The sequence below is a fragment of the Coregonus lavaretus genome (assembly GCF_964263955.1).
Source record: "Coregonus lavaretus genome assembly, contig: HAP1_SCAFFOLD_3157, whole genome shotgun sequence".
In the NCBI taxonomy this organism is placed as follows: Eukaryota; Metazoa; Chordata; class Actinopteri; order Salmoniformes; family Salmonidae; genus Coregonus; species Coregonus lavaretus.
This window is the reverse complement of record NW_028158042.1, coordinates 17,501-32,890: the sequence shown is the minus strand read 5'-3', so window position 1 is coordinate 32,890 and position 15,390 is coordinate 17,501. Positions and strand designations below refer to the sequence as shown.

The 15,390-nt window shown below is 45.5% G+C and overlaps 1 protein-coding gene and 1 long non-coding RNA gene across 2 annotated transcripts in view; one reads left to right on the top strand and one right to left on the bottom strand.

The window, feature by feature from the left end:
- Positions 1–15,390, bottom strand: part of LOC311124476 (isoleucine--tRNA ligase, cytoplasmic-like) — a gene marked incomplete at both ends in the record, with an annotated part of 59,454 nt that overhangs the window by 32,831 nt on the left and 11,233 nt on the right. Inside the window, 5 exons of the mRNA XM_084198617.1 lie at positions 2,163–2,307; positions 3,670–3,753; positions 4,159–4,245; positions 8,016–8,210; positions 9,577–9,650. Of these exons, the coding sequence (XP_084054743.1) occupies positions 2,163–2,307; positions 3,670–3,753; positions 4,159–4,245; positions 8,016–8,210; positions 9,577–9,650 (585 nt within the window). The remainder of the gene's footprint in view (positions 1–2,162; positions 2,308–3,669; positions 3,754–4,158; positions 4,246–8,015; positions 8,211–9,576; positions 9,651–15,390) is intronic.
- Positions 12,683–13,004, top strand: LOC311124475. Its single transcript, XR_014612763.1, has 3 exons — positions 12,683–12,749; positions 12,781–12,850; positions 12,882–13,004. It is a non-coding gene; the product is annotated as an uncharacterized lncRNA (long non-coding RNA).

Here is a 15,390-nt window from a genome sequence, read left to right as displayed (position 1 = left end):
CATTTGTGGCAGGTGTGCCCTTTACCCATCTCTATGGTCACGTGAGGACGGAGGGCATTCGAGGCAGGTGTGCCCTGTATATAACTCTATGGCAAGGTATTTATACGGGCAGGTTCAAGGGCGCCCCCTTTCAATCCGGGTCCTTCACACCAGTATGCGTCCTTGAAATGTGAGCACAAGTCATTTATCTTATAAAAGAGGATAAGAAGAAAGAGGACTACCTCACCGTTGTTTGTTTTGTGTAGTTGATATTGTCCCGCTAATGGCTGTGAAACGCTAACGGCTGTGAAATGCTAACGGCTCAGTCAAAAACAGCCATTTCGAGTCTTTTGATCTGTTCACTTTGGTACTTGGTAGTATTAATAGACATGTTAATAATTGTTGCACTTGCTGTGCATTGCCTTTGTTATGCTAAGTAGGCCTGCTTTATGGCTATGCTTGCTACTGTTAGCTTTATATTGTTTGTTTGCTTGCCATGCTATGCTATGCCATGCTATGCTATGCTATGCCATGCTATGCTATGCTATGCCATGCTATGCTATGCTATGCTATGCTATGCTACATAGCCGTTGATAAATTAGCCTGCTATAGCTTCGGCTTACCACGCCGCATGCTATAGCACCCCTTTCTGGCCATTCATTAACTGCTGCTATATTTATGCACAGCTTTACCAATTTATATGCTTATCGCATTTGCATATTGTCATTGACTACCGATTATGTTTGTTCATTGCTTTTTATAACCCCGTTGTTATTTGCACCTTTCAGCGTTTACTTTTAGATAGTACATTAAAAAGTCAACCAGGTCTCAATCTCAGACAAGTCTCCTGTCAGCAACGGTTAATCGTTCCCTGACATGTATCATTCTCCATTACCTGAATCTAGAAAAGTCTCTTAAACTGAACTCCACCTGCTCTTTAACTGGAATCCCAAATGTGTAAGTCGCTCTGGATAAGAGCGTCTGCTAAATGATGTAAATGGGAATCACTGTAACCCTCACCTTAATCAATTACAATCTTGTAACAGAAGAATATTGTGACAGGCTAGGAGCCAAAAGTTTTGGTCAGTGTTTCCCTGGGCACCCTTATTAGGGGAGGACATGCAGGAAAAGTATAAAAGCACCCTTTGGTCATGTTCAGGTGAGAGCTTTGTACCTGGGAGGGCTGTTGTGTGGTATTTCTGTGAGCAACCATTTTGTGACCACGCTGTCTTGAAGAAATGTTTGGGGTGTGGTCAATTGTTCTGAATGGTATGTGTCGAGTTCGACCATCAATGAGTTTATTCATGTGACACTATTCAATATGTTCATTGTGTTAAGCCACTGCAATAATGTGCTTTTGGTTTCAGTTGGTTTGTGTGGAGTGGCTTTACTGGTTTGAGGTCCAGGGACTCCAATTAGGGGACTGTCTTTAAGTAAAGTCATTAATATTTCTAAAATATCTATTGTTACAGTGGTTAAATACAGTGCTTTATTTTTTCTACCATCAGATGTACAGTGTATTGTTTGTCACTGTTTTTGGTCATCTGGTGAACTTGGTCAGCTGAATCTCTGTGAAAGCACTGTTGTATTTCAGAAAGCCATCTAGTGGAAGTAACTGATCAGTCATTTTGAATGCGTGTTAATGTTTGTTATTTATCTGTGTCAAACAAGCAAACCATCAAACCAATCACCTGAGCTTTAGTAAACTGTGCTCGTTCTTTCTATTTGCCTCTACTGTTGCCTAGAACCTGTCCGACATTTAGATGTTACAATTGTAATAAACATTTTATAGTTTTGATAAGGTGTGGTCTGGTTCGTTGCATTGCCCAGAACTGTTGACACAACTCAATATGTGGCCTGTCACCAACCTGTGTGTCGTATGTTCTGGTTGAGGTGTTCCCCCTCATTAAACAGGGGGGAGGCTGGGGCTGTAAGGGGGAGGCTGGGGCTGTAGGGGGGAGGCTGGAAACAGCAGAGTTGGGGACATGGAGAGGGAAGCTGGGGAGGTGTGGGCAGGGCACAGGTACATGTAATAGGGGTAGGCTTGGGTTAAACCGGGGGTGTGGTGTGGGAGACGGGGGTAGGGGACATTAAGCAGCCTCTAGAAGTTTTGGACCAGGAAGCTGTAGGCTGAGGCTGGGCCAGAGCAGGGGAGGAGACCTAATGCTGGGTTAGAAGGTTACCTTGTGGAGTCTCTGGACGTTTTGGACCAGGAAGCGGTAGGCGTTGTACCAGGGGAGGAAGACGTCCTTCAGAACATCTCTGACTCCTTCCTCTTTGAAACGCAGGTTCTCAGCTCTCACTACCGGGGAGTTGATTAGGTAGAGCCTGGAGGGACAGGGGGGGGGGCATAAAAGAAAGAGTGTCATCTCAGCATCTGGTTGCCAAGAGGATTTTCCTCACCTCTCACCTCTCCTCACCAGGAGACTAATCACCTTGTTCCTGGACTTTTATTCAGCAGAGATCACAGCGGTGTGTGTGTGGTATTGACTGGAGTACTCCAGAGAAGTTGCAGTAACAGAGGGTTCCAGTGATTCACTATGACGATTGTAATAAGACATCAGCACTAGCAGAACACTGCCAGTGTTTTAACTGGAGAGGCTAGCAGAACACTGCCAGTGTTTTAACTGGAGAGGCTAGCAGAACACTGCCAGTGTTTTAACTGGAGAGGCGAGCAGAACACTGCCAGTGTTTTAACTGGAGAGGCTAGCAGAGCACTGCCAGCGTTTTAACTGGAGAGGCTAGCAGAGCACTGCCAGCGTTTTAACTGGAGAGGCTAGCAGAGCACTGCCAGCGTTTTAACTGGAGAGGCTAGCAGAACACTGCCAGTGTTTTAACTGGAGAGGCGAGCAGAACACTGCCAGTGTTTTAACTGGAGAGGCTAGCAGAGCAGATGTCCAGATACTTGTTCACTTCTCATGAATTTACAAGGCAAGTAACATGAACTGTAACATGCTGGGGTCTGTGTTAGCTAGTCTGTCCTGATTCTCCCAGATATAAATATAATTTAAGTTGTTAATAATAAGTTGTTTCATTAGCATATAGTGGGATTACAGCCTGCTTTATTCATTAACCATACGGTGGGATTACAACCCTGCCTTATTCACTAACCATACGGTGGGATTACACCCTGCTTTATTCATTAACCATACGGTGGGATTACACCCTGCTTTATTCATTAACCATACGGTGGGATTACAACCCTGCTTTATTCACTAACCATACGGTGGGATTACACCCTGCCTTATTAACCATACGGTGGGATTACAACCCTGCTTTATTCATTAACCATACGGTGGGATTACATCCTGCCTTATTCACTAACCATACGGTGGGATTACATCCTGCTTTATTCATTAGCCATACGGTGGGATTACAACCCTGCCTTATTCATTAGCCATACGGTGGGATTACAACCCTGCTTTATTCATTAGCCATACGGTGGGATTACAACCCTGCTTTATTCATTAACCATACGGTGGGATTACATCCTGCCTTATTCACTAACCATACGGTGGGATTACATCCTGCTTTATTCATTAGCCATACGGTGGGATTACAACCCTGCCTTATTCACTAACCATACGGTGGGATTACAACCCTGCTTTATTCATTAACCATACGGTGGGATTACAGCCTGCTTTATTCATTAACCATATGGCAATGCCACTGTGTCAGTATAGAGTTTACCTCAGGGCATCGGCTCCATAGTTGTTCACTACCAGACCAGGATCAGGGTAGTTCTTCTTCCGTTTACTCATTTTCTGTCCATCGCTGAGAGACACAGAAAATAAATAGTATAATGAGGCAAGTTCTTCCAGGTCAGTGTTTGATCGATCTCTCTCTCTCTCTATATATATATATATATATATGAGAGCAGAATATACTGGTTAGATATTGGCTATAATGAGTAAGTCCCAAAATGCCACCCTATCCCCTGTATGGTGCACTACTTTTGGTATAGGCCCTGGTCAAAAGTAGTGCACTATATAGGGGATAGAGTGGCATTTGGGACTCACACATTAACAATACTCTCATTATTATAGAAGAGAACTTTACTGTAACATATTATGTAGCAGGGCTTTACGGCACCCTTCCACTGTCTCTCACAAGACAAGATTAACTGACCAGCACCAGTCCGTGTGTGTGTGGTGTGTTGGGGGGACAAGATTAACTGACCTGGCGAGCACCAGTCCGTTGACGATGACGTTCTTGAACGGTGGTTTACCAAACAGAGCCGTGGACAACACCAGGAGAGTGTAGAACCTAAAGCAGGGAACAGTTTACCATCAAATTAGGGAGAGACAGGGAACTGTACAGATCAACACACGGTCATAGGGCTGCCTGTAAGGCTGAGGTCTGGAGGGAAGAGACAGGGAACAGGTCAACACACGGTCATAGGGCTGCCTGTAAGGCTGATGTCTGGAGGGGAGAGACAGGGAACAGGTCAACACACGGTCATAGGGCTGCCTGTAAGGCTGAGGTCTGGAGGGAAGAGACAGGGAACAGGTCAACACACGGTCATAGGGCTGCCTGTAAGGCTGAGGTCTGGAGGGAAGAGACAGGGAACAGGTCAACACACGGTCATAGGGCTGCCTGTAAGGCTGAGGTCTGGAGGGAAGAGACAGGGAACAGGTCAACACACGGTCATAGGGCTGCCTGTAAGGCTGACGTCTGGAGGGAAGAGACGGGGAACAGGTCAACACACGGTCATAGGGCTGCCTGTAAGGCTGAGGTCTGGAGGGAAGAGACAGGGAACAGGTCAACACACGGTCATAGGGCTGCCTGTAAGGCTGATGTCTGGAGGGAGAGACAGGGAACAGGTCAACACACGGTCATAGGCTGCCTGTAAGGCTGAGGTCTGGAGGGAAGAGACAGGGAACAGGTCAACACACGGTCATAGGGCTGCCTGTAAGGCTGATGTCTGGAGGGAGAGACAGGGAACAGGTCAACACACGGTCATAGGGCTGCCTGTAAGGCTGATGTCTGGAGGGAAGAGACAGGGAACAGGTCAACACACGGTCATAGGGCTGCCTGTAAGGCTGAGGTCTGGAGGGGAGAGACAGGGAACAGGTCAACACACGGTCATAGGGCTGCCTGTAAGGCTGAGGTCTGGAGGGAGAGACAGGGAACAGGTCAACACACGGTCATAGGGCTGCCTGTAAGGCTGATGTCTGGAGGGAGAGACAGGGAACAGGTCAACACACGGTCATAGGCTGCCTGTAAGGCTGACGTCTGGAGGGAAGAGACAGGGAACAGGTCAACACACGGTCATAGGCTGCCTGTAAGGCTGAGGTCTGGAGGGAGAGACAGGGAACAGGTCAACACACGGTCATAGGGCTGCCTGTAAGGCTGAGGTCTGGAGGGGAGAGACAGGGAACAGGTCAACACACGGTCATAGGGCTGCCTGTAAGGCTGAGGTCTGGAGGGAGAGACAGGGAACAGGTCAACACACGGTCATAGGCTGCCTGTAAGGCTGAGGTCTGGCTGTAGGGCTGCATGATTTGGACAAAATATCTAATTGCGTTTTATTTGGCCAGATATTGCAATGGCGATAACGAATCGCGATTTTCAAACACCTGGGTGAAAACTTGGTAATTCCATCAGACATGGTTAAAACAACTGTCAGGGTACAGAACATCCCTTCTAAAATGAGATCATATGAATGAATACATACTGTGCTAACTGAATACAAAATCTAACGAAACAAATATGTTCCAACATTGTTATAGGCTACTTATGATAATAGATAGGATTATTACACCTACATATTAACAAACATACATTTGTTTTTAACACGAGCATCAAAATAGTGTTATAAGCGCAGTAGTTCCTAATTAATTAATTAATTAATAACATGAGTTCCTATTTCCTATTTTACCATTATGAGTTCTTAAATAACCTAAAGTTAATTATGTACTCAGGCAGCCAGATGGAACGAAGCTGACGGTGGTGTAATTATGTAACAGTAGGCTCAATCATTATAATAATTTTAGTTATAAGTCAAAGTGCCTTCCAAACACGTAACATGTAGCCTAGCAACTGCAAGGAGGAGCCTGTGTCCAAAACATTGGAGTCTGGTCCAGTCATTCAACGCGACATTCAACGTCTCAACTTCTCCCTTAATTTTGTTATAAAGTGTTGGGAGAAATATGTGCGAGATGGAATCTCCTGTCCTGCTTAATTATAATGTTTTTACATTTTTACATTTTTTGTCATTTAGCAGACGCTCTTATCCAGACCGACTTACAGTTTAGTGAGTGCATACATTTTTATACTGGCCCCCCGTGGGAAACGAACCCACAACCCTGGCGTTGCAAGCGCCATGCTCTACCAACTGAGCTACAGGGGACATCACAAATCAATCATCACAAAACCAACTGATATTGCCAACTACTTTAATGATTTTCTCATTAGCAAGACTAGCAAACTTAGGCATGACATGCCAGAAACAATTGCTGACACTACACATCCAAGTATATCTGACCAAATTATGAAAGACAAGAATTGTAATTCCGTAAAGTGAGTGTGGAAGAGGTGAAAAAATTATTGTTGTCTATCAACAATGACAAGTCACCGGGATCTGATAACCTGGATGGAAAATTACTGAGGATAAAAGCGGACGATATTGCCACTCCTATTTGCCATATCTTCAATTTAAGCCTACTAGAATGTGTGTGCCCCAAGGCTTGGAGGGAAGCAAAAGTCATTCCGTTACCCAAGAATAGTAAAGCCCCCTTTACTGGCTCAAATAGCGGACCAATCAGCCTGTTACCAACCCTTAGTAAAGTTTTGGGAAAAATTGTGTTTGACCAGATACAATGCTATTTTACAGGAAACAAATTGACAAACTTTCAGCATGCTTATAGAGAAGGACATTCAACAAGCACAGCACTTACACAAATGACTGATGATTGCCTGAGAAAAATTGATCAATAAAAGATTGTGGGGGCTGTTTTGTTAGACTTCAGTGCGGCTTTTGACATTATCGATTATAGTCTGCTGCTGGAAAAACGTATGTGTTATGGCTTTACACCCCCTGCTATAATGTGGATAAAGAGTTACTTGTCTAAAAGAACACAGAGGGTGTTCTTTAATGGAAGCCTCTCAAACTTAATCCAGGTAGAATCAGGCATTCCCCAGGGCAGCTGTCTAGGCCCCTTACTTTTTTCCATCTTTACTAACAACATGCCACTGGCATCTAGTAGAGCCAGTGTGTCTATGTATGCGGATGACTCAACACTATACACGTCAGCTAATAGAGCAACTGAAATAACTGCAACACTTAATAAAGAGTTGCAGTTAGTTTCGGAATGGGTGGCAAGGAATAAGTTAGTCCTAAATATTTCCAAAACTAAAAGCATTGTCATGGTCAAAGCATATTGATACAACAGTAGCTAAGATGGGGAGAAGTCTGTCCACAATAAAGCCGGAAAAAGTCTGATTTTATGCGTTTTCATTTCAGGCTGTAAGGCAACAAAAGGGGGTGGTGACTTTCTATACCCACAGCTGATTGAAATGATCAAAGCTTGATGATTGGTTGATCATTTGAATCAGCTGTGTAGTGCTAGGGCAAAAAAACGAAACGTTCACCCCTTGGGGTCCCGAGGTACGAGTTTGGGAAACCCTGGTCTAGCGCATCTCATTAGAGGCGGTACCGTAGTCTAGCGCATCTCATTAGAGGCGGTACCGTAGTCTAGCGCATCTCATTAGAGGCGGTACCGTAGTCTAGCGCATCTCATTAGAGGCGGTACCGTAGTCTAGTTTTTGTTGTATTAACTGCGTCAAAGCAGAAAATCGCAGCCTCTTGCGATATGGATATTGCACATGTCAATAACGCAATTTCGATCTGAATTTCGATTGATCGTGCAGCCCTACATCAGATGATTGATTAGAGTGTAGAACCTAAAGAAGGGAACAGTTTACCATCAGATGATTGATTGATTAACTCAGTATCCTAACACTATCTAGATACTTTAGCTCAGCAGGCTAACAGTGTCTTGATACTTTTGCTCAGCAGGCTAACAAGGTCTCACCATCCTCTGGTCTGGTCGATGCCCTCAGCGATGAAGTCAGCGGGGAAGGTGTCTTCAAACTCCTTCCTGTTCTCAAAGGGGTAGTGGGCTTGGGCATAGGGCATGCTGCCGGACTCGAACCAGCAGTCAAACACCTCAGAGACCCTGCGCAACACGCCTTTACCACAGCGGGACGGGATAGTCAACTGGTCAATGCTGTGGAGGGAGGGAGAGAGAGGAGAGAGAGATAGAGACAGAGAGAGAGCATTAAAGAGGATGGTTTAATGATGGTCTTAAGGAGGATGGTTTAATGATGGCATTAAGGAGGATGGTTCAATGACAGCATTAAAGAGGATGGTTCAATGACAGCATTAAAGAGGATGGTTCATTAAAGAGCATTAAAGAGGATGGTTCAATGATAGCATTAAATAGGATGGTTCAATGATAGCATTAAAGATTATTGTTCAATGAGAGCATTAAAGAGGATGGTTCAATGACAGCATTAAAGAGGATGGTTCATTAAAGAGGATGGTTCATTAAAGAGCATTAAAGAGGCTGGTTCAATGAGAGCATTAAAGAGGATGGTTCAATGACAGCATTAAAGAGGATGGTTCATTAAAGAGCATTAAAGAGGATGGTTCAATGAGTGCATTAAAGAGGATGGTTCAATGACAGCATTAAAGAGGACGGTTCATTAAAGAGCATTAAAGAGGATGGTTCAATGAGTGCATTAAAGAAGATGGTTCAATGAGAGCATTAAAGAGGAATGTTCAATGAGAGCATTAAAGAGGACGGTTCAATGATTACATTAAAGAGGATGGTTCAATGAGAGCATTAAAGAGGACGGTTCAATGATAGCATTAAAGAGGATGGTTCAATGAGAGCATTAAAGAGGATGATTCAATGACAGCATTAAAGAGGATGGTTAATTAAAGAGGATGGTTAATTAAAGAGCAATAAAGAGGATGGTTCAATGACAGCATTAAAGAGGATGGTTCAATGAGAGCATTAAAGAGGACGGTTCAATGAGAGCATTAAAGAGGATGGTTCAATGAGAGCATTAAAGAGGATGGTTCAATGAGAGCATTAAAGAGGATGGTTCAATGATAGCATTAAATAGGATGGTTCAATGATAGCATTAAAGAGGATGGTTCAATGAGAGCATTAAAGAGGACGGTTCAATGATAGCATTAAAGAGGATGGTTCAATGAGAGCATTAGAGGATGGTTCAATTAGAGCATTAAAGAGGATGGTTCAATGAGAGCATTAGAGGATGGTTCAATTAGAGCATTAAAGAGGATGGTTCAATGAAAGCATTAGAGAGGATGGTTCAATGATGCAATTAAAGAGGATGGTTCAATGAGAGCCCTTGAGATAGTAAACATGACAGTGTGTCAGTCATCAGGATAACCTCCCATCTCCTGTTAGTGAACTGGTTGTGTTCCTGACCCTGGGTGTTGGGTCCAACCATCACTGTGTGTGTATGCATCTCGATGTGTGTGTGTGTGTCTCGGTGTGTGTGTGTGCGTCTCGGTGTGAGTGTGTGTGTGTGTGTAATCGCTGCAGACGATCAGTGACTCACCTCTCCCGATGCAGATCAGTTACTTTCACTCCCGTCAACTCCTCCAGCTCAGCCATGGACCCCACACACACAACCTGGACACACACACACACACACACACACACACACACACACACACACACACACACAGAGTATCGGCAACAGAGCAGTAACCTCCATTCTGTCTTACAGCTGATCGGTCGGTGTGTGTGTGTTTCAGGGATGTAGCTATTCACTGATACGCATCGGTCCCCGATTCAAATGTTTAAGTGCATCGGTCTGTGGGACCCCAAACCGACCCAAATGTTGCATGTATCGGTCAGAAAAATCAATCCAAACGTTACGAAATCCACAGTTGTACTATTTATTCAGTGGCTATGTCATAGCTTATTTTTAAAGATACACTACCGTTCAAAAGTTTGGGGTCTCATAGAAATGTACTTGTTTTCGAAAGAAAAGCAATTTTTGGTCCATTAAAATAACATCAAATTGATCAGAAATACAGTGTAGACATTGTTAATGTTGTAAATGGCTGATTTCTAATGGAATATCTACATCAGTGTACAGAGACCCATTATCAGCAACCATCAGTCCTGTGTTCCAATGGCACGTTGTGTTTGCTAATCCAAGTTTATCATTTAAAAAAGGCTAATAGCTGAAAACTGTTGTGCTGACTAAAGAAGCAATAAAACTGGCCTTCTTGAGACTAGTTGAGTATCTGGAGCATCATCAATTGTGGGTTCGATTACAGGTTCAAAATGGCCAGAAACAAATAACTTTCTTCTGAAACTCGTCAGTCTATTCTTGTTCTGAAAAATGAAGGCTATTCCATGCGAGAAATTGCCAAAAACTGAAGATCTCATACAACGCTGTGTACTACTCCCTTCACAGAACAGCGCAAACTGTCTCTAACCAGAATCGAAAGAGGAATGGGAGGCCCCGTTGCACAACTGAGCAAGAGGACAAATACATTAAGATGTCTAGTTTGAGAAACAGACGCCTCACAGGTCCTCAACTGGCAGCTTCATTAAATAGTACCCGTTGATTATACGAGCCTCTGGTTCTCATGTCGTTGGTTCTACGAGCCTCTGGTTCTCATGTCGTTGGTTCTACGAGCCTCTGGTTCTCATGTCGTTGGTTCTACGAGCCTCTGGTTCTCATGTCGTTGGTTCTACGAGCCTCTGGTTCTCATGTCATTGGTTCTACGAGCCTCTGGTTCTCATGTCATTGGTTCTACAAGTCTCTGGTTCGCATGTCATTGGTTCTACAAGTCTCTGGTTCGCATGTCATTCACCATATTTTTTTTTTTTTAGCTGTAATTAGTGAAAGACTGGTAAACGTGTGCTTTAAACAATGTACATTTGTTGATTGCTATGCATACAAATACGATTTTTTCTTGAGCCGGAGGAGCGTGTATCAATCCTGCTGTAGGACTCATTGCTGCCAGCACTAGAAGGTCAAACGGATGACTAAAATGAACGAGTCACTCAGAAAAACGAATCATGACTCTCGAGTCAATAAAAAGTTGTTCAAAAATAACGAATCGTTCACGAACTGCACATCACTAACATACATTCACCGGACAGTTTATTCGGTACACCCATCTAGTACCGGGTCAGACCCCCCTTTGCCTCCAGATCAGCCTGAATTATTCAGGTTTCTACAAGGTGTCGGAAACGTTCCACAGGGATGTTGGTCCATGCTGATAAGCTCCTAAATTGGAACACAGTGGCTGGACAGTAACATGCTATACATGACGTCAGAGCTCAGTGGCTGTACAGTAACATGCTATACATGACGTCAGAGCTCAGTGGCTGGACAGTAACACGCTATACATGACGTCAGAGCTCAGTGGCTGGACAGTAACATGCTATACATGAGGTCAGAGCTCAGTGGCTGTACAGCAACATGCTATACATGACGTCAGAGCTCAGTGGCTGGACAGTAACATGCTATACATGACGTCAGAGCTCAGTGGCTGGACAGTAACACGCTATACATGACGTCAGAGCTCAGTGGCTGGACAGTAACATGCTATACATGACGTCAGAGCTCTGTGTCTGTACAGTAACATGCTATACATGACGTCAGAGCTCAGTGGCTGGACAGTAACATGCTATACATGACGTCAGAGCTCAGTGGCTGGACAGTAACATGCTATACATGACGTCAGAGCTCAGTGGCTGGACAGTAACATGCTATACATGACATCAGAGCTCAGTGGCTGTACAGTAACACGCTATACATGACGTCAGAGCTCAGTGGCTGTACAGTAACACGCTATACATGATATCAGAGCTCAGTGGGCTGGACAGTAACACGCTATACATGACGTCAGAGCTCAGTGTCTGGACAGTAACATGCTATACATGACGTCAGAGCTCAGTGGCTGTACAGCAACATGCTATACATGACGTCAGAGCTCAGTGTCTGTACAGTAACACGCTATACATGACGTCAGAGCTCAGTGGCTGTACAGTAACACGCTATACATGACGTCAGAGCTCAGTGGCTGTGCAGTAACATGCTATACATGACGTCAGAGCTCAGTGGCTGTGCAGTAACATGCTATACATGACGTCAGACCTCAGGCTCTGTGCTTCACAGCTCTGTCTGAGTGAAGGACATGCTGTACATTAAGAGGACTCAATGTATTTTCAAAGATGAGATGTTGCGGATTATAACAAATACCGCTTTGTTGTCATGCAAGCAAGCCAAAGACCCGTGTCAGGTGAACTGTTGTGTCCTCACCTTTTGGTCTAATCATTTCCATCATAATCTCCAAACTTTTCCCTTTTAATTGCTACCATGATTATGCATTTCATATTTCTTCTATGAGAAACATTTCAATCTATCCATATCGGCCAATTCCCACGAGTGTAAAGGGTTAATGAGTGTCACACACCCTGCAGTAGGTTGGTGAGTACATCACCAAAGTATGTCAGACATTTCAAACATTCCCAGCTAATGAGAAAACAGTCATGGTATTTAATTTAAGAGAATGAACAAGTTTTATCAGGGCTTGGGGCTAATTTAACTGGCCACCAACAGCACCACCGTGGCCACTTTGAAACGTCATTCTGTGAAGACTATAATTCCGTGAGGAATATTCTGCGGCAGACAGGTGGTTAATAATGCTCTAGGCTAGCTGGCAGACAGGTGGTTAATAATGCTCTGGGCTAGCTGGCAGACAGGTGGTTAATAATGCTCTGGGCTGGCAGACAGGTGGTTAATAATGCTCTGGGCTAGCTGGCAGACAGGTGGTTAATAATGCTCTAGGCTAGCTGGCAGACAGGTGGTTAATAATGCTCTGGGCTGGCAGACAGGTGGTTAATAATGCTCTGGGCTAGCTGGCAGACAGGTGGTTAATAATGCTCTGGGCTAGCTGGCAGACAGGTGGTTAATAATGCTCTAGGCTAGCTGGCAGACAGGTGGTTAATAATGCTCTAGGCTAGCTGGCAGACAGGTGGTTAATAATGCTCTGGGCTGGCAGACAGGTGGTTAATAATGCTCTGGGCTAGCTGGCAGACAGGTGGTTAATAATGCTCTGGGCTAGCTGGCAGACAGGTGGTTAATAATGCTCTGGGCTAGCTGGCAGACAGGTGGTTAATAATGCTCTGGGCTAGCTGGCAGACAGGTGGTTAATAATGCTCTAGGCTAGCTGGCAGACAGGTGGTTAATAATGCTCTGGGCTAGCTGGCAGACAGGTGGTTAATAATGCTCTGGGCTAGCTGGCAGACAGGTGGTTAATAATGCTCTGGGCTGGCAGACAGGTGGTTAATAATGCTCTGGGCTAGCTGGCAGACAGGTGGTTAATAATGCTCTAGGCTAGCTGGCAGACAGGTGGTTAATAATGCTCTAGGCTAGCTGGCAGACAGGTGGTTAATAATGCTCTAGGCTAGCTGGCAGACAGGTGGTTAATAATGCTCTAGGCTAGCTGGCAGACAGGTGGTTAATAATGCTCTAGGCTAGCTGGCAGACAGGTGGTTAATAATGCTCTAGGCTAGCTGGCAGACAGGTGGTTAATAATTCTCTGGGCTGGCAGACAGGTGGTTAATTAATGCTCTAGGCTAGCTGGCAGACAGGTGGTTAATAATGCTCTGGGCTAGCTGGCAGACAGGTGGTTAATAATGCTCTAGGCTAGCTGGCAGACAGGTGGTTAATAATGCTCTAGGCTAGCTGGCAGACAGGTGGTTAATAATGCTCTGGGCTAGCTGGCAGACAGGTGGTTAATAATGCTCAGGGCTAGCTGGCAGACAGGTGGTTAATAATGCTCTAGGCTAGCTGGCAGACAGGTGGTTAATAATGCTCTGGGCTAGCTGGCAGACAGGTGGTTAATAATGCTCTAGGCTAGCTGGCAGACAGGTGGTTAATAATGCTCTAGGCTAGCTGGCAGACAGGTGGTTAATAATGCTCTAGGCTAGCTGGCAGACAGGTGGTTAATAATGCTCTGGGCTAGCTGGCAGACAGGTGGTTAATAATGCTCTGGGCTAGCTGGCAGACAGGTGGTTAATAATGCTCTGGGCTAGCTGGCAGACAGGTGGTTAATAATGCTCTAGGCTAGCTGGCAGACAGGTGGTTAATAATGCTCTAGGCTAGCTGGCAGACAGGTGGTTAATAATGCTCTGGGCTAGCTGGCAGACAGGTGGTTAATAATGCTCTAGAATAGCTGGCAGACAGGTGGTTAATAATGCTCTGGGCTAGCTGGCAGACAGGTGGTTAATAATGCTCTAGGCTAGCTGGCAGACAGGTGGTTAATAATGCTCTGGGCTAGCTGGCAGACAGGTGGTTAATAATGCTCTGGGCTAGCTGGCAGACAGGTGGTTAATAATGCTCTAGGCTAGCTGGCAGACAGGTGGTTAATAATGCTCTAGAATAGCTGGCAGACAGGTGGTTAATAATGCTCTGGGCTAGCTGGCAGACAGGTGGTTAATAATGCTCTGGGCTAGCTGGCAGACAGGTAGCTGGCCCAGATACGACTGGTGTGTCGCACGACAGAGAGATGGAGGGGGAGAGAAAGTGGGGATGGGGAGATGGATGGAGGGAGGGAGAGATGGAGGGGGAGAGAAAGTGGGGATGGGGAGATGGAGGGAGGGAGGGAGAGATGGAGGGGGAGAGAAAGTGGGGATGGGGAGATGGAGGGAGGGAGGGAGAGATGGAGGGGGAGAGAAAGTGGGGATGGGGAGATGGATGAGAGAGAGATTGCAGAGAGAGAGAGAGACAGAGACAGAGACAGAGAGAGAGAGAGAGAGAGAGAGAGAGAGAGAGAGAGAGAGAGAGAGAGAAAGGGAGAGAGAGAGAGAGAGACAGAGAGAGAGAGAGAGAGAGAAAGGGAGAGAGAGAGAGAGGGAGAGAGAGAGAGAGAGAGAGAGACAGAGAGAGAGAGAGAGAGAGAGAGAGAGAGAGAGAGAGAGAGAGAGACAGAGAGAGAGAGAGACAGAGAGAGAGAGAGCAGCTCCGTCTCCCTCCATCTCTCTTCTACTCTACCCCACTCTGTCTACCTCCCTCCATCTCTCTCATCTCCTCTCCCTCCATCTCCCCCCCCTCCATCTCTCTCCTCTCCTCTCCCTCCATCTCTCTCATCTCCTCTCCCTCCATCTCTCTCCTCTCCTCTCCCTCCATCTCTCTCCTCTCCCTCCCTCCCTCCATCTCTCTCATCTCCTCTCCCTCCATCTCTCTCCTCTCCTCTCCCTCCATCTCTCTCCTCTCCCTCCCTCCCTCCATCTCTCTCATCTCCTCTCCCTCCATCTCTCTCCTCTCCTCTCCCTCCATCTCTCTCATCTCCTCTCCCTCCATCTCTCTCCTCTCCTCTCCCTCCATCTCTCTCCTCTCCCT